Source organism: Lithobates pipiens, unplaced genomic scaffold (genome assembly GCF_037356315.1).
Source record: "Lithobates pipiens isolate NorthernLeopardFrog02 unplaced genomic scaffold, aLitPip1_a1.2 Scaffold_22, whole genome shotgun sequence".
Lineage (NCBI taxonomy): Eukaryota > Metazoa > Chordata > Amphibia > Anura > Ranidae > Lithobates > Lithobates pipiens.
The window spans coordinates 299,676,031-299,695,906 of record NW_027507784.1 but is presented as its reverse complement, the minus strand read 5'-3'; the positions used below and the strand labels follow the sequence as shown (position 1 = coordinate 299,695,906).

General features: G+C 43.4%; 1 protein-coding gene across 1 annotated transcript in view; it reads left to right on the top strand.

Moving 5' to 3' along the window:
• The window catches only part of LOC143924770 (ankyrin repeat and fibronectin type-III domain-containing protein 1-like), a 552,097-nt gene that overhangs the window by 28,830 nt on the left and 503,391 nt on the right, over positions 1-19,876 (top strand). The window contains exon 3 of the mRNA XM_077449225.1: positions 15,607-15,782. Coding sequence (XP_077305351.1) covers positions 15,607-15,782 — 176 coding nt within the window. The remainder of the gene's footprint in view (positions 1-15,606; positions 15,783-19,876) is intronic.

Genomic DNA, 19,876 nt, shown 5'->3' with positions numbered 1-19,876 from the left:
GTGTTCTATCGGGTTGAGGTCAGGACTCTGTGCAGGCCAGTCAAGTTCCTCCACTGCAGTCTCACTCATCCATGTGTTTATGGACCTTGCACTGTGCACTGGTGTGCAGTCAGATTGGAACAGGATCATCCCCAAACTGTTCCCACAAAGTTGGGAGCAGGAAATTGTCTAAAATGTCTTGGTATGCTGACGCCTTAAGAGTTCCATTCACTGGAACAAAGAGGCCAATCCCAACTTCTGAAAAACAAACCCCACACCATAAGCACCCCCCCACCAAATATTTGGACCAGTGCACAAAGCAAGATCCATAAAGACATGGCTGAGCGAGTTTGGGGTAGAGGAACTTGACTGGCCTGCACAGAGTCCTGACCTCAAACCGATAAAACACCTTTGGGATGAATTAGAGTGGAGACAGCAAGCCAGGCCTTTTTGTCCAACATCAGTGCCTGACCTCACAAATGTACTTCTGGATATTCCTATAGATACACTCCTAAACCTTGTGGACAGCCTTCCCAGAAGAGTTACATAGTTAGTAAGGTTGAATAAAGACACCAGTCCATCCAGTTCAACCTGAGTGAGTGTCTACAATTGTCCCTATACCTGCACACTCCCGTCGGTCCCTACCCTCAAGGAGCCCACAATCCAAGGTCCCCATTCATATACTAGGGCCAATTTAGGACAGAAGCCAATTAGCCTACCTGCATGTCTTTGGGGTGTGGGAGGAAACCCACACAGGCAGTGCCGTGGTTGGGATACGAACCAGCGGCCCTTTTTACTGCTAGGTGAGAGTGCTAACCACTACACCACTGTAGGGCCTGAAGCTGTTATAGCTGCAAAGGGTGGGCCAACTCAATATTGAACCCTACGGACTAAGACTGGGATGACATTAAAGTTCATGTGCGTGTGAAAGCAGGCGTCACAATACTTTTGAAAATATAGTGTAGGTTCAATAGATTAGACTTCAATGGAGAGGCTTCAGAAAAGCATGTAGTGTGTTTTTGCCACGCTTTTATTGTGATTTTGCCACTATTTTGTTTTTTTTATCCAGCCAACAACAAATTGTCCAAAAAAAGCATAAAACATGCAAAATGCATCAAAAACGCAGGTGAAAAATCGTAAAATGCTCAACAAAAAGCACTGCGGAAATAGATCAAAGGCAAACTGAATAAATGTGAACCGAGCCTTAGGACTGTGGGAGGAAAGGAAAGAAATCAGTTCAGGGTCTTTTTGTACAAAAAGAAGGAAGTTGTCCCCTTTTTGTTGTTGTTCTTTGATACAAGTTGGGCATCCTATATATCTCTTCACCCATCCAAGTTGTTACCCCGAATAAAACATAAAAACAAAGCCAAAGGACTGACTTCTTGTGTTTTTTAATGCAAGTGGAGAATGCGCATTGCCTGGCTGTGCAGGAGTAGGACAGCCAGTTACCAGCAGCCCCTGCGGGGGGTAGTGCTACATTTGTAATGAGTTTAGTTCCTAGAACCCTAGCAGAAGTCAATGGAGTTGCAGTGTCCAGGAATTTTGGTATTGGATAGGTAAAAGCTAATGCCGAAACTGGTGTTGCATACACACGGTCGGACAAAGTTGTCGGAAACTCCGATAGTTCGGAACGTGATGACGTTCATTCGTTACGGCGGGACTACGTTGAGGCTAGTAGCCAATAGCTTTGGTCTCGCAATTTGATCTGAGCATGCGTGGCACTTTGTCCGATCGGAATTCTCTACAAACAATCGGAAAAAGTCCGATCGTATTTTTTGGTCGGAAAATTTGAGATCCTGCTCTCAATTTTTTTCCGACAGAAAAAGTCCCATAGAGCCCACACACGATCGGATTTTACCGACAATATAATCCGATTGGACATTTTCCGTCTGAATTTCCAACCGTGCGTACAAGGCATAAGAGATTCAAATCTTAGATTTCACCATCTAACTCCCCACACAAAAATAAAATAAAAAATGACATCAGAAATGTTAATTCTAGCGGCACTCTGTGTTCCTGCGTTCTTATTTAATAAATAATAAATGAGCTCCAGTATGTCATGACACAGTTTGTCTTCCCAAAGGAAAAAAAGTGACATGATATGAGGGTGTAAGTGACAAGAGATGGTTGACACAGTCAGGATCTAAGCCAGTTCTCCTGTCTTGCTAGGGGCAGCTACCTCTCGCAACAAGCAACAATGTAACAATGTATGCCAGTGAACAGTGGCTCGCCAAAAAAGAGAGACAGAACTGCTTATTATTGCCAAAAAGTATAAACCAATCCACCATAAGATTATGACCACTGACAGGTAAAGTGAATAACATTGATTATCTTGTTACATTGACACCTGAAAGTGGGTGAGATACAGATAATACAGATAACAGATGCAGATAATATCTGGGTTTGCTTTAGAACAAATTCTATTGCCCACAGTCCTGAAAAATATCTGTTGGAATCTGAAAGCCCATGTGACTATAGAATCACACATGTGGGTGTATACATAGCGGTAAATGAGAGCCCACTCCCTCTCTCCTCCTCCATGCCCACTAACAAGCTAAACACAATGGGAGCGGGATATTACATGTACATTGATGGAGGCTTCACCTCCCTTATATTCTAAGAAACAGGCTGGAGGAGCGTGACACAGCCTATGACTGAAAGAAATCCAGTCAAAATAATACAAACTTGATTTTAAATATACACTGCTCAAAAAAAAAATTAAAGGAACACTTTGAAAACACATCAGATCTCAAAGGGGAAAAATATCATGCTGCATATCTGTACTGATATGGACTGGGTAATGTGTTAGGAATGAAAGGATGGCACATAGTTTGATGGCAAAGAAAATCAATCTACAGAGAGCTGAATTCAAAGACACCCTGAAAAGTGAAAAAATGCGACAGGCTAGTCCATTTTGCTAAAATTTAATTGGAGCAACTCAAAATGGTACTCAATAGTTTGTATGGCCCCCACGTGCTTGTATGCATGCCTGACAGTGTCAGGGCATGCTCCTAATGAGGTGCAACCTGGCAGCGTCGGATGGACTGACACATAATGTCTCAGAGATTTTATATTGAATATTGGTCAGGCGAGTGTGGGGGACCTTTCAATGGTATCAATTCCATCATCCTCCAGGAACTGGCTGCATACTCTCATCACATGAGGCCAGGCATTGTCGTGTACTAGGAGGAACCCAGAACCCACTGCACCAGCGTAGGGTCTCACAATGAGTCCAAGGATTTCATCCCCATACCTAATGGCAGTTTGGGTGTCATTGTCTAGCCCGTAGAGATCTGTGCGCCCCTGCATGGATATGCTTCCCAAGACCATCACTGACCCACCACCAAACCGGTCATGTCTTTCTCCACTGCTTCTCCAGTCCCTTTCACATCTGTCACATCTGGTCAGGGTGAACCTGTTTTATATGCGAAAAGCACAGGGCGCCAGTGGCGGACCTGCCAATTTTGGTGTTCAATGGCAAATGCCAATCGAGCTCCATGGTGCTGGGCAGTGACTAGAGCAGTGATGGTGAACCTTGGCACCCCAGATGTTTTGGAACTACATTACCCATGATGCTCAACTACACTACGGTGTGCATGACCATCATGGGAAATGTAGTTCCTAAACATCTGGGGTGCCAAGGTTCACCATCACTGGACTAGAGGATGTCAGGCCCTCAGGCCACCCTCATGAAGTCTGTTTCTGATTGTTTGGTCAGAGACATTTACACCAGTGACCAGAGATAATTTTGTAGGGCTCTGGCAGTGCTCATCCTGTTCCTCCTTGCACAAAGGTGTAGATACTGGTCCTGATGATGGGTTAAGGACCTTCTACGACCCTGTCCAGCTCTCCTAGAGTAACTGCCTGTCTCCTCGAATCTCCTCCATGCTCTAGAGACTGTGCTGGGAGACATAGCAAACCTTCTGGCAATGGCATGTATTAATGTGCAATCCTGGAGGAGTTGGGCTGCCTGCGCAACCTCTATAGGGTCCAGGTATCGCCTCATGCTACCAGTAGTGACACTGACCCTAGCCAAATGCAACACTAGCGAAAAAAAGAAAAGATAAATAGGGAAAAAAATGTTGGTGGCCTCCACCTGTAAAACCATTCCTGTTTTGGCGATTGACTCATTGTTGCCCATCTAGTGCACCTGTTGTTATTTTCATTAACACCGAAGCAACTGAAACTAATGAACAACCCCCTCTGCTACTAAACTGATTAGATCAATATCCCAGGAGTTTAAGTGACTTGATGCTATACTCTGATTAAAAAGTGTTCCTTTAACCACTTAAGCCCCAAACCATTTGGCTGCCCAAAGACCAGAGCACTTTTTGCGATTCGGCACTGCGTCGCTTTAACTGACAATTACGTGGTCGTGCGATGTGGCTCCCAAACAAAATTGATGTCCTCTTTTTCCCCCACAAATAGAGCTTTCTTTTGGTGGTATTTGATCACCTCTGCGGTTTTTATTTTTTTGCACTATAAACAAAAAATTAGCAACAATTTTGAAAAAACGCATTATTTTATATATATATATATATATAATTTCTTCTGTTTAGGCCGATATGCATTCTTCTACATATTTTTGGTAAAAAAAATTGCAATAAGCGTTTATTGATTGATTTGACTCCAACATTATGGTGGACAGATTAGACGTTTTTGGTTTGATTTTGGGACCATTCATATTTATACAGCGATCAGTGCAATTAAAAATGCATTGATTACTGTGTAAATGTGACTGTCAGTGAAGGGGTTAACCACTAGGAGGCGCTGTAGGGGTTAAGTCTGTCCTAGGAAGTGATTCTAACTGTGGGGGGGAGGGGCTATGTGTGACATGTCACTGATCACCGCTCCCGATCACAGGGAGCTGTGATCAGTGACAGTGTCACTAGGCAGAACGGGGAAATGATTGTTTACATCAGCATGTCCCCGTTCTTCCTCTCCGTGAGATGATTGCTGGTATTCCCACAAACATCGAGTCCACGGGACCCGCAAACACTCACGGATGTCGCGGCAGGCCCGCAAACTGCTTCTTAAAGGACAACACACAGGTATGTTAATCTGCCTGTACGTGCCTTTCTGCCGACGTATATTGGCGTGAGCCGGTTGGCAAGCAGTTCATTTTGTTTGAGCAGTGTATATTTGTATGACAATTTAAAACAGTTTATTGATATTATTTTTACTCTATTTTTTTGCATTCTAAAGGCTGTTTTTTTTATTCTGAACACGTGACCAGCCACAGAGGATTAGAAACTCCTCCTGCTTAAGTTTCATTGTAGGCAGGCTAATACTGGCCATACACTATCAGAAAAATCCGGCGAACCCAATTTCGAAAAAGCGAATATTTGGCCACAAACGCAAACGATGCTGCCATCATGTAATGACCGATTAATCATTCAGTGGACATAAATAAATACATTTTATGTTCGTTTTTTTACATATATCTAGTGCAGACAGGTCGGATGGGAAATACATTAACCTTTCAATTTATCGCTCGTTCGGCAGAAAATTTCCAAACTTGTCCTTCGTTTTTTCGGCTCAAAAATGTCCCAACGATTATCGATTTTGTGCCCATTAACTGCCCGAAAAAAAAAACGAATGAACGGTCTAATGACCGAATTTCGACGATTTTTCTTATAGTGTATGGCCAGCATAAGAAAGATAGCTGTATATTGATTAGGAAAAAGATACTTAGATTTTTATTTTTTTTTATTAAAATAATTACAGTGCCATCATCCATATACAGAAATAGAAGGGACAATTTAAATTAAACAGTGGGGGTTATTGATGAAAGGCAAATCCACTTTGCACTGCAAGTGCACTTGGAAGTGCAGTCGCTCTAAATCTAAGGGGTAGATCTGAAATGAGGGGAAGCTCTGCTGATTGTATCATCCAATCATGTGCAAGCTAAAATGCTGTTTTTTTATTTTCCTTGCATGTCCCCCTCGGATCTACAGCCAGGGCCAGATTAACGTAGGGGCTATTGGAGCTGCAGCTCCAGGCCTCTACCTTAATATAGGTCTAGCAGGGATGGACTGACCATTTGAATACTGCACTGCATGAGACGCTCCTTGTACCTCCTGCAGCAGGGGGAATCCCTATAGTTAGGGGTGATCGGTGCGGCAGGCAATCACAAGCACCATCACCATGACAGCCTCCCTCTATGGCTCTCCATGAAGCAGCTGAAAGACACTCCACCTCCTCTAGAGGGAGATCAGTGCTTGTAATTGCGCCTCCCCCCATACTGATCACCCCAGCTCTGGGCCCCCCATGTGTATGCAGTACTGACACCTTCCACTGCTCCATTCTCCCGAAAAAGTATTGTGAAAAAAAAAAGTAAAAAAAAAACAAAACTACAACAAATAATAATAAATGAAGAAAATAATTAAAAAATGTAATAAATAATTAAAAAAATTAAGGGCTCATTCACATGGGTTGTCTTGCGCATACAGTGCGACTGAGTGGTTTGTTTAAAATATTTAATTTACTTTAACAAAAAAAAAATGTTTTCATTTTATTTATTTCCATAAAAAGGCCCATCAAAATCCTCAGCACCAGGCCCATAATACTCTTAATCCGGCCCTGTCTACAGAGACTGCACTTCCAAGTGCACTTGCAGTGCAAAGTGGATTTTCCTTTAGTAAATAACCCCCAGTGTGTGTTTAGTATCACTTTAAGGGCCGGGATGTTTTTTAAAGCGATATTTATGGCGATGTGCCTCTCTTGAAAATTTTGTGCGGTATTTCCACGAAAAGTAATCTGCAAGAACTTTCAAAACAAACACCTCTTATAAAAGAACTAGCAATTGCTTCTGACTCTTAATTGTGATAACGATTTGTCTTTTTCCATTATGCAAATGGAGAACGGCTTACAAAACACAAACGTCTTTTGCTTGCTAAACCACAAAGTCTTTTGGAGCACTTATAGGAAGAGAATGAACCAATTATCCTCTTTATAAAGTGCCCATGGCACTTCCTGTAAATTAGATCTGTATAAACGGAACACTGCACCCCCCACCGCCCCCTCTTTCTAGAAGAAAATAATAACAGAGAGCAAAAAAAAAAAAATGTGGAGGAAAAAAAAAAAAAAAAACTCCCAGACTTATGTTCTGACTTCTGTCTGCTTCCTTTGGGCACTGGTGACATCACTATCTTTTATCCTAGGATCTTAGGAAAGCTAAGGATATTGAAAATCATGAGACGATGCTCAAATACTATGCAGTTGTGCATTTTGTAAGATTGCTCAGAAAGGTTCAGGAAACAGTCCCACAGAAGTCTAAGGTCCCATGCCCAATAGGTGTTTAGCCCCGATGCATGAGGCTGCGCAGCGCAGGTGCTTGCGGAAGGAACAGGTGCACCGTCCAGCTCCGCTCCTGGCAGCCTGTCAACCTCTGAGAGTCTGACAGCTCCTGTGGCTGGATGGGGCACCAAGTGCTACTAATGTTTGGGGCTGTATATGCCCAGGGACAAATGCCCGGAATGCAAGAAGTCTGTGTTCTGGGCATTCAGCCTAAATACACATACAGCCCTAAACTTTAGTAGCACTTAGTGCACTGTCCAAATTCAGCAGCTGGAAAGAGGCTAATGCTGAGCATACACTATACGAAAAAACGGCTGAACCAATTTTCGAAAAACTAACATTCGGCCGTGAGCGCAAACGATAGTGCCATCATGTAATGACCGATAAATCGTTCAGTGGACATAAATACTTGCATTTTTTGTTCGTTTTTTTACATATACCTAGTGCAGACAGTTCGGATGGGAAACACATTAACGTTTTAATTTATCGTTCGTTCGGCAGAAAATTTCCAAACTTGTCCTTTGTTTTCTCGGCTCAACAATGTCCTAGCGATTATGGATTTTGTGCCCATTAACTGGGCACAATGAACTGTCTAAATGACTGAATTTCAGCCAATTTTTCGTATTGTGTATGCCCAGCATTAGGCTCTTAAACACTTCCGGACCAGCCGCTGCAGTTTTACTGTGGCAGGTTGGCTCGGCTGGGCAAATCTATGTTACCTTACGTAGCTTCTTCTATTGGCCACTAGGGGCGCACACGCTGCCGGAGGGGCGAGTGCGCACCAGCAGCGTGTGTCTGGAGCCGATGGGAGTGCCCAGCGGGCGCGATGACCGCCGAGCACCCGTGATCACTTGTGTGCAAGAATCAGGATCTGTGTGTGTAAACATACAGATCCTGGTTCTCTCAGGGGAGAGAAGACAGATCGTGCGTTCATACTAAGTATGAACACTGAGTCAGTCCCATCCCTCCTACAGTTAGAACACACCTAGGGAACACATTAACCCCTTGATTGCTCCCTAGTGTTAACCCCTTCCATGCCAGTGACATTTACACAGTAATCAGTGCATTTTTATAGCACTGATTGCTATATAATTGTCAGTGGTCCTAAAAATTTGTCAAAAGTGTCCAATTTGTCCGCCGCAATATCGCAGTCCTGATAAAAATCGCACATTGCTGCCATTACTAGTAAAAAAAAAAAAAATAATAACAAAAATGGCATAAATCTATCCCCTGTTTTGTAGACGTTATAACTTTTGTGCAAACCAATCAATATACGCTTATTGAAATTTTTTTTAACCAAAAATATGTAGAAGAATACGTATTGACCTAAACTGAGGGAAAAAAATGTGGGATATTTATTATAGCAAAAAGTAAAAGATATTGAGGGTTATTTACGAAAGGCAAATCCACTTTGCACCACAAGTGCAAAGTGCACTTGAAATTGCATTGCAAATGCACTAGGAAGTGCAGTCGCTGTAAATCGAAGCCCCTTTACACACGGTCGGACATTCCGACAACAAAATCCATCAGATTTTGTCCAACGGATTTTGTCCGAAACTGGTGTTGCATACACACGGTCGGACAAAGTTGTCGGAAAATCCGATCGTTCGTAACGTGATGACATAAATTAGTTACGACGGGACTACGTTCAGGCTAGTAGCCAATAGCTTTGGTCTAGGAATTTGATCTGAGCATGCGTGGAACTTTGTCCGATCGGAATTCTCTACAAACGATCGGACATGTTGTTGGAAAATTTTTATATCCAGCTCTCAAACTTTGTTGGTTGGACATTCCGACGGAAAAAGTCAGATGAAGCCCACACACGGTCGGATTATCCGACAACACGGTCCGATCAGACATTTTCCGTCGGTGTACAAGGGCTAAGAGGTAGATCTGAAATGAGGGGAAGCTCTGCTGATTTTCTCATCCAATCATGTGCAAGCTAAAATGCTGTTTTTTTATTTTCCTTGCATGTCCCCCTCTACAGCGACTGCACTTCCAAGTGCACTTTCAGTGCAATTTCAAGTGCACTTTGCACTTGTAGTTTGCACTTGTAGTGCAAAATGAATTTGCCTTTTGTAAATAACCCCCGTTGTGTTTTTTTTCAAAATTGTCGCTCTTCTTTTGTTTATAGCGCAAAAAATAAAAACCTCTGAGGCGATCAAATACCACCAAAAGAAAGCTCTATTAATGGGAAAAAAGGGCGTCAATTTTGTTTAGGTACAGCACCGCATGACCACGCAATTGTCAGTTAAAGCGACGCAGTGCCATATCGCAGAAAATGGCCTAGTCATTGAGCAGACAAAGTGGTTAAAGAGATTAAAAGGCTGTCGGTAGCATAGCTGGACTGAGCATCTGTGCCTTCTGCTCACAATTAAATGCTGGAGCCTTATGCACCCAGTGTGCGTGGGGCCTAAGGAGCTGTAATGTCTACGCACAGGCAGGGCATTGAAGACTTTAGCACCATGGCACCATTAGATGTAAACAGATAGTATAGAAGTGAGGGAGGTGGAGTGTAGGCTATGTTAGGTCAGGGAAGGGGAGGTGAAAGGTATGCCTGGAGCTGAGGCGGAATGGAAACAGCAAAGGGCATACATGACAGGGTGGAAGAGGAACCGGTCAGAAGGGGTTAACTAGTTTAAAGTGGTGTGGCCAGCCATTACACTTACCTTATTGGCCCAGAAGATGGGGTGATTGGGAGGGGGAGGGGAGTACAGTTGCTTGGAAGGAGAGGTATTGGCTCACTTGCAGAGCAGAAATGGTCAGACGAACATCCCTCCCGCCCACCCTTCTTTTTTTATCCGGTTGTCATTTTCTTTAATTTATGGTTCTTTGGCGGTTGGGGTCCTTGACAGAGGCCTAATTCTGGTTATTAGGAGAATGGTGGGGACCCAACCTCGAGTTTGTACGGTGCAATGGATAGTGGTGTCCAGTCGGTGTCTGAGGTCAGCTGAGTTAGCAACTCATCTATCTGGTGCCTCAGACACAAAAAGTTTTGGTTATATGGCACCATCAGGGACCTCGACTCATTGTTATCTGGATTTACTTATGTATTGTTATGTTGTGTTTTTTAACCGCTCACCCACCGTCAAATGAGGGAAGGATGGTGCGGCCCTCGTTTTGGGAGGACGTCATATGACGGTGTCCCAGAACGGCTGCTATTGCGCGCCCGGGGGTGCGCAGCACGGTGATCGTGGCCACGCAGTGTTGCCGGACACATGGCAGTGTGGGCCAGACACATGGATGGGGGGGTGGCGCCTAATGGACGGGCTGCCACTGAGCAGGATCAACCAGGTTTTTTGCAGAATACAGAGAAGGAATCTCAAAGTGACTGAGTGGGTATGAACAACATGGAATACACTATTTATTGATAGTTCATAATGATGTGGGTTTAGTGACACTTTAAGGACCCATTCACACCACCATGTGCATGGTATAATACACATAATACTTGTGTGCATTGTGCACCCACAGAACATTGTGTTGTAATTCCATATCGCAGTGTTTTGTGTTTCTTTTTTATTATTGAAAGGTAACAAAAAACACTTTATTCAACTCTATCCACAACACCGTGGTATGATGCATGGCTGTGCATTGTGTTGCATAAAAATACAGACTGTGAGTAGGACACAAAGAACAATTGTTTTCCCAATGTCCTTGCATTGAGTCTATGTTAATCTAGTTGATCAACACAGCCCCATTGCATATTATATGTTTAGGTCCAGAGTGTTTGGACAACTGGACAGGACCACCATGTGTCCTTAGATTCCTGAGACTGGCCAGCTGCAAAAAAAGCGCCCTGTGTAACCTTGTGTAAAATGCGCCAAGTGGGTTGGTACTAGGTGCTAACAGTAGAAGTTTTTATAGTTGGTTTCTATGGCTAGGGCATTCTGAGGGCTCGATTTGGTGGTGTACCAGATTTGGGTCCATAGTTCAGGATCTATAATAATATTAGGGTCTGATGCCCACATATGCATGTAATCATTTTGAGACAGTGTGGGGCCACTTAGAAGTAAGTTGTACAGCAAGGAAATCAAGCTTGGGGAGTGGTGGGGTCATCTCTGCGCCTTTTTTCAAAGGTCTGTAGGGGATGGATCATGGAAGCTACGAAAAGCTCTGCCAGCAGGTAAGGGAACAGTTCTATCTTAGGAAGTTCAAGTTCAAGTTCAGTTTATTTGCGCAATGTCTTTATGACTTTCCACCACAGTGTATGCAACATTCTGTCACTTGTTTATCATTAATTTGTCACTTTGCAATGTGCTGGTGTAATGTGACAATGACTGCAATGCGCTTTCTATACAGCCAGGTGACAAGTTGTGCCAGCATCGCTAGATACTGTTCTGATACCAGAGAGATTTCAAACTTATGCTTCCTCCCAGGAGCTCTGTCTTCATTCCAGTGTTCATTTTCTAATGGCTTTTGTTCGTGGATGGTTTCCAGTCCAACACATTAGGCTTTACAATGTCATTATTAATGTCATTATGCATTATTAATATCATTATGCAAGTACAGAAAATATACCTTAAAGATGAAGTGTGCCCGCATAACATAAGCCCAATACTGTTTAAGAACGGCCACTCATTTTTGGGGCCCAGGTGCCTCTAATAATCATTCACACGTGGAAAAAATTGGAAGCAAGTTATATTTGCTGATTTGCATATCACCAGAAACAAAACAATACTGTCCATGGGATAAAGTTAGAGATCTTAACTGACTTGCTTTAACCACATCAGCCCCGGAAGATTTTACCCCCTTCCTGACCAGAGCACTTTTTGCAATTTGGCACTGCTTCGCTTTAACTGCCAATTGCCCCCACCAGAACACAACAGTCAGCTCTTTCAGCCATTGGCTGAGAGCGCTGATCGGATGCTGATCGGCAGACTTTTTCCGGTCATGCCCCTTCAACAGAAGTGGGACGTTTAGCGGACATCCCCTAGATTGGACTTTGAATGGCAAAAACACAAAAAAATATATACAAAATTTAGATTAATTGAAAAATATAACATAAAAAAATCATCACTCACATATATGAGGAGTAATAAAACACACAAAGACAAATTTCAGGTTCAAAGCCCTTTCATCAGGGCTATTTACACAGGAGAATTTGTATTCAATATGAGTTGAATGGCGCAGCTATTGCGGCTCATTGCGGGCGGTTTTAACCCTTTCTCAGCCGCTAGCAGGGTTTAAAAGCACCCCGCTAGAGGCCGAAATGTGCCACAAATACGACAGTAAAACACTGCTAAAAATAGCGGCATTTTACCGCCAACGCCCCCCTTGGCTCGGTGTGAAAGCCATCTAAGGGCTGGGTCAGGTCTTTCCACAATCCTTCATTTAGGAGGGAAATGGGAGGTATACTGTGTATTGTCTCTCGCTCCCTGTTCTGTATATGGGGAGCACGCCGTCCACCCTGGCAGGGTATGGCTGGCTTTTGCTGTACACACGGGCTAAATGTCAGCCGGTTTCTATTAAACCAGCCATTATTACCCCATATTCGGCCCGTGTGTACGTGGCTTTACTGTGCCATACTGAGCCTGAACACTAAAATGAAGGCAGCTCAAGATCATATGATTTGAAAATGTGACATAGCTCTTGATTCTCCCTTTACTCTATTGCAGTGTTTCCCAACCTTTTTTCCAGTAAAGGATAAGTACAGCCGAAGCTTGTTTGGTTGTACTTCTCCTGTAGATCACAGGAGTGCAGTTTGTTCTACACTTCTGTGACCCGTTTTCAGCTGATAGCAGGCAAAAGCCCACTGTCAGCTGATGTCACAGAGCTGGTCCAGGCTGGGGAAAGATCACGACCATATGATCGGGATCCACCCAGGAGCCAGGACCGGCTCAGCAAAGCGCTCTGGTGAGTGTGGGGCTCAGAGCAGAGAGCTGCTGACTCACATAGCACAGAGAACTGAGTGATCATAAATCATAAAGAGCATAAATGACAAACATCCATTACAATGGCACCATTTGGTTTTAGTTCTGTCCCAGATTTAGGCTCATAGGAGAGTAGAATGGTGCCATTGTAATGGATGTTTGTCATTTATGCTCTTTACACTTTCTACACATGTGAGTGGTAATTTTTTATGATTTTTAACTAGTAATAAAGGCACCAAATGCTGCATTTAATTGCACCCTTTGTGATCCCTCATCCTGCTTTCAAGTGAACCTACTGGTTTTGTCAGGGCACAGGTTCACTTAAAGTCATGAAAAATTAGCAAAGCACCAGTGGTATGACATAATAGGTCAGGACCGTTTTTAAGGCCGGGCAAAAGGGTCAGCTGTCCTGGGCCCCATCATTGTAGTGAGGCCCAAAACAGCTGCCTCATACTTGCCAACTATCCCAGTTTAAATTCCCTTGTCCCTTGAAGTTTTAGTCCCATGCTGTGTCCTGATATCTCAGTGTAAACTTATGTTGCTGCTGCCCAGCTCTGTCCTATTGCCATGTACAGATGACTCACCTACAGACCCTGTGTTTACATGTAAATAACCTGCATTTATATGTAAATAGTGGTGGCAATAATATGTAAATAGTTGTGGACCGTGGCATTGATATGTAAATAGAGGCAACATTCATATGTATATCATGTCCCTCTGAGGTCACATGGAGCATGTTTGAAAGTCTTGCCTACAACTGTGGTCATTAAGCCTAACATCAGCCTGTTCTGCAAAAGTAAGCAAATTGGAGGTGGAACCTGTCTTCAAAATAATATGGTGCCACAGCACCCTGAATTTTGGTGCATGTGAATATGCAGGCAGGCAGTGAGGAGACGATGTGCTGCACCCTTTAGCAAACAATCAGTGAGCAGTAATAATGGGCAGTAACCTCTAGCAACCAATTAGTGAGTGGTATAGATGTTCAGTAACCTCTAGCAATCAATCAGTGAGCAGTATTGATGTACAGTAATCCCTAGCAACCAATCAACAAGCAGAAGTCATGTGCTGTAACTTCTAGAAAATAACAGTGAGCTATAATGTGTGCTGTAACCTCTAGAAGCCAGTCAGTGAGCGTTAATGATACACTGTAACCTCTGGCAACCAATCTTAATCGCTGTAAACATGCGAGGTAAACACAAGCGAGCATTAGCACCATATCCCTTAATACATGGAAAAATACAAAGGCAGGGGAAAGGGGTCTAGACCCCGGGACTTTAAAGGTGCTGGTGTGTCATAATAATAGCCCAAAAGGTATGATAAAAGGCACAAACATTTTATTTCACAATAAGTACAAAATTAAATGACAAAACAGAGGACTAAAATAGAATTAATTATTATCCCAAGAAAATGTTTGCCTGGGGTCCAGTCAATATTAAAGACGGCACTGTAATAGATGACTTCTGTGGGGAACATTGGTGTGTAAATTTTGACCAATTTCTGTGGCTGAGAGCTTGGCCCATTCCCCTTTAATATACTGTGCCTCACCATGGTCAGTAAGGCCGCGTACACACGCGGGGACTGTTCGCTCAACTTTGTCCGTCAAACAGTTTCAGCGGACAGTCCGCTCAAAATTAGCATGGACGGACTTGCCCACACACGACGAACGAACAGTCCGCTGAAACCGTGCGCGATGACGTGAACGGCACGTACGACGGGACTAGAAAACGACGTCCTATACACTGCAATGCAAACTTCGGCGTGTAAATCCTTTCTGAGCATGCGCGGAACTTAGTTTGACGAACAAGCCTACACACGAGGGGACTGTTCGCTGAAACAAAGTTTCAGCGGACAGTTTTTCGGAATTTCCGAAAAACTTTGTTCAGCAGACTGTCCGCTGAAACTGTCCGCTGAAAGCCCACACACGGGCGGACTGTCCGCCGAAACACTGTTCAGCGGACAAAGTTGAGCGAACAGTCCCCGCGTGTGTACGCGGCCTTAGGCTACCCATCACAGAAATGGACCAGTCATGAGTTACTGAAAGACGGGAGAGGATGAGGCAGGTTCGTGATCTTGGAATAGATAAATACTTTCTGACTTTGAACCTCACAGTTGGCAAAATGTACACTAACATACAGTAGATACAGATGCTATATCATGATGGTAAATGCCAGCATGCAATAAAAGCAAGGGTATCTATAAAACAACTTTATTATCAAGGCTGAAAAACTCTTCCTGAAAGAAAATGTCAACCATAATTTGGCCAGTTCTTAGCTGTACTCCCATTATAAGCCTTTCTTGCTACTGATTTATAATCTACAAACAAAATATCACCAGTGGTGGTTGTCAACGTCCTCAAGAGGGACTATCTAAAGAGTTTTAAATGTCAGCTTGGAAATACTTGTTCTTTGTGAGCAGTCAGTAATGTTTCGTTTTTTTGTGCTTCTTTTCCTTTTAGGTCCCTGGATAGAAAGTTGCAGAGGCCGGTTCTTGGGAAATCCCTTACGTTACCCAGCATCCCTCAGTCTCCAGTGCTGACTAGAGTTCCCCAACTTCAAGAAGGACTCCCCCGCCTCCCTTCCACATGTTCAACCAGTACAGACACCCTGACATCGTGCAAACTGCCACCAGCTGGTACGTTTTATAATACAGAAGGTCTGGGGTGGTTTGAAGTAATGAGCACCATTTTTAAAAGTAGATAAATTGCCTTCCTTTGTGCTGACGGCACAAGACAAATTCATATGTGACTTTACAAATGTCGTCTTTCTGTAATATACAGCAACAATATCATTTTCAAACAAAACTCTGCAATTTATCATTAAACGTATGACAAGCCATTTTTTGGTTTCGGAGAGAGAACAGGGAAGAGTTAGACCTCCTGTCAGGTTTTATTTTTACTGCGGTCTAGGGCTTCATTAGAGAGATTTGTTTTCATTTCTGTTCCTGTTGACAGCCTTTCTCAGCCAGGGTTCCTCCAGAGGTGGTTAGGGGTTCCTTGAGCAATGAGCAACTTCTACCTCTCGGATAAGTAACCACTAACAACAGCTATCTGTAAGGTGGTATTTTTTCCCAATGACTACAGACATAAGTGTGCGCAGCCTATTGCATTAGGGTGTCCACCGCAAAGCTCAAACACACGTGCCTTTCTCTGCAGCCTCAGCTGCACGGGGCAGTGAATGAAAGTGCTCTGTGCGGAGTGGCTTCCTGTTCATTCACAGTTTACTATGCTTCAGTTACGAATGAACACAGTGGGTGAAAGTGTTTATTTAGAAAAGGAAGGCACTGGTAAATGACATATTTACTAGCCTCTTCCCCCACTCTCCATCCTGAAATACCCCTTCTGCAGCAGTTGAAGTAAAAGGAGTGGAGGGAAGCCAGCAGCACTGTGGGGCAGGGGGGACAACACAGGTGGAAAGCCCAGGCAGTAGAGGGAAATGGCACCACACAAATTGATTCCCAGGTACACCTGGCACACCCTCTGGGCATGCCTATGACTACAGATGTAAGGAAGGAGCATTCTTCAAGGTGATTATCACAGTCATGTAGTGTGTTCTATAGATATCAGGGTGGATAAAAATCAATGATTTAAGTCAGATTTTTTTTGGTTTCTTTATAAAAAGTATTTTCATAAAATGCTTTTGGAGTAAAAATCTATCTAAAGATAGTTTTCTATTTAAAGTGGAGTTCCACCCTATTTTGAGAATTGGTCTTAAATGAAAGACCACCTCTCCACCCCTAGTTTTTGGATATTTAATTTTTTTTTTTTACTTTCTTACTTTACCTCTTACTTTACTTCTACCTCTTTAGAAGTATTAAGAGTACTTCCAATCCAGCCGGGCCCTCGGCCGAGGACGTTACATCCTCTTCTGCGATGAGCCCCGCCCCGTTGTCTTCTGGGATGTGTGTGTGTCTCAGAAGACAAGCTGGCCATTCACAAAGTGCCAGGCGACTCGCAAGGTTCCACTGCCGGTTTCCCTTATGCCGCGTACACACGATCTGACTTTTCGATGGACTAGGTCCGGCGGACTATCTGACGGACTTTGCAGCGGAGGTCAAACGAACGGACTTACCCACACACTATCACTCCAAAAGTCAGGCGGATTTGAACGTGATGATGTACGACCGGACTAGAATAAGGAAGTTCACAGCCAGTAGCCAATAGTTGCCCTAATGTCGTTTTTCATCCATTGGTCTAGCACACAGACGAGCGGATTTTTCAACCAGACTCGAGTCCGTCGGAAAAGATTTGAAACATGTTTTATTTCTAGGTCCATCTGACTTTTTGGAAAGAAAAGTCCGCTAGAGCCCACACACGATCGAATTGTCCGACGGATTCCGGTCCGACGGATTCCGGTCCGCCGGACCTAGTCCGTTTAAAAATCAGATCGTGTGTACGCGGCATTAGTTGGAATGGCGGCACCTGCCCCCGATCCGATGGATGGATCGGCCTTGCGGGCCGCCATTACGGGCTCTCTGGACAGGTAAGTGTCCTTATTAAAAGTCAGCAGCTACAGTGTTTGCAGCTGCTGACTTTAAAAAAAAATAATAATAATTTTGGCTGGAACACCGCTTTAAGATACATTAATAACTTAAGCGGGATTCCACCCTAAAGTGGAACCTCCGCTGATCGGAACCCCCCCCCCCCTCCGGTGTCACAATTGACACCTTTCAGGGGGGAGGGGGGTGGAGATACCTGTCAAAGACAGGTATTTTCACCCACTTCCGGGCATAGACTCCCACGGGAGTCTACGCCATTTCCTGCCCTGCCGCGCTGTCTGCTGGGACACACACGGGTCCCAGTGACAGCGCAGAGATTTCCTATTGCGCGGCGCAGCTCGCGCATGCGCAGTAGGGAACCGGGAAGTGAAGCCGATTCGCTTTACTTCCTGATTTCCTCACCTCGAATGGCGGCGGCAGCAGCCGAGGCCCGAGCGGTCGATCGGCCTCGGCTGCCGGCATCGCTGGAACCCGGGACAGGTGAGTGTCCATTTATTAAAAGTCAGCAGCTGTAGTATTTATAGCTGCTGGCTTTTAATATTTTTTTTTGGGCGGAATCCCTCTTTAGTTCATTCAGCATGAAATGGAGCTTAGTTATGTAGCATGAGGCTTTATATTCTGAAAAACTTACATTTTTGGTAAAATCATTCAATGAATCCAAGCTCTGGAAGTAGAGATAACATACACTGCATTCATGCATTCACACAATGTTACAGGAACCATGAGATAAAACAAAGTTCAGGAATATTCTTTTATTGCATTGTTTTACAAATTTATGTACACTACAAACTGTATGATTGAATCGATTCTGATATTGTTGTTTTCCTAAATGAACAGCTTATTATTCTAAATGGGAAACCTTCATTTTGTTTGCAAATATTAAAGATTCTAACTACCAGCAAAAAAAAATACTTAAATTTAAAGAGCACCTGTCATTTCAGATCCATCATGGCAGTGCCTGTCAGCGGGCATCCACTCACCTGCTGCCGCCACGTCCCTCACCTTGTTGTGTCACCAGCTGTCCCATTAAAGTGAATGGGACTATCAGGGAGTCAACAGCGGGTCAGAGGAGGAGCCGCTGTGGGACAAAGATGACAGTTGCTCTTTAAAAATTATGAATTAACTCAAGCCCTTTTTATTATTGATTTAATTCGACTTGATTTAAATCAAATCCACCCTGATAGATATAGTAATTATTAGTGGGGGTTCACTGAGACTGAAAAGTTATTTTAAGGGTTCCTTTCTGTTAAGAAAGTTTGAGAAAGTCTGAGCCAGGGATTGAGGGTGCTCTTTAACCACTTCAGCCTCGGACCAATAAATACCTTAAGGACCAGAGGTGTTTTTGCAATTTCGCACTGCGCTGCTTTAACTGGTAATTGCGCGGTCATGCAATATTGCACCCAAACGAAATTTGCGTCCTTTTCTTCCCACAAATAGAGCTTTCTTTTGATGGTATTTGATTGCCTCTGCGATTTTTATTTTTTGCGATATAAATGGAAAAAGAGCGAAAATTTTGAAAAAAAATGATATTTTCTTCTTTTTGTTATAAGAAAAATCGAATAAACTAAATTTTAGTCATACATTGAGGGCAAAATTTATTCAGCCACATGTCTTTAGTAAAAAAAATGTCAATAAGCGTATATTTTTTGGTTTGCGCAAAAGTTATAGCGTCTACAAACTAGAGTACATTTTCTGGAATTTACACAGCTTTTAATTTATGACTGCCTATCTCATTTCTTGAGGTGCTAAAATGGCAGGGCAGTACAAACCCCCCCCAAATGACCCCATTTTGGAAAGTAGACACCCCAAGGAAACTGCTGATGGGTATGTTGAGCCCATTGAATATTTATTTTTTTTGTCCTAAGGGATTGAATAATGACAAAAAAAAAAAAAAAAAAAAAAAAAAGTACAAAAAGTTGTCACTAAATGATATATTGCTCACACATGCCATGGTTATATGTGGAATTGCACCCCAAAATATATTCCGCTACTTCTCCCGAGTACGGGGATACCACATGTGTGGGACTTTTTGGGAGTATAGTCGCGCACGGCATCCCGAAATCCAATCACCACCTTCAGGATTTCTAAGGGTGCAAATTTTTGATTTTACCCCTCACTACCTATCACAGTTTCGAAGGCCATAAAAAGCCAAAATAGCACAAAACCCCCCAAAATGACCCCATTTTGGAAAGTAGACACCCCAAGCTATTTACTGAGAGGCATGTTGAGTC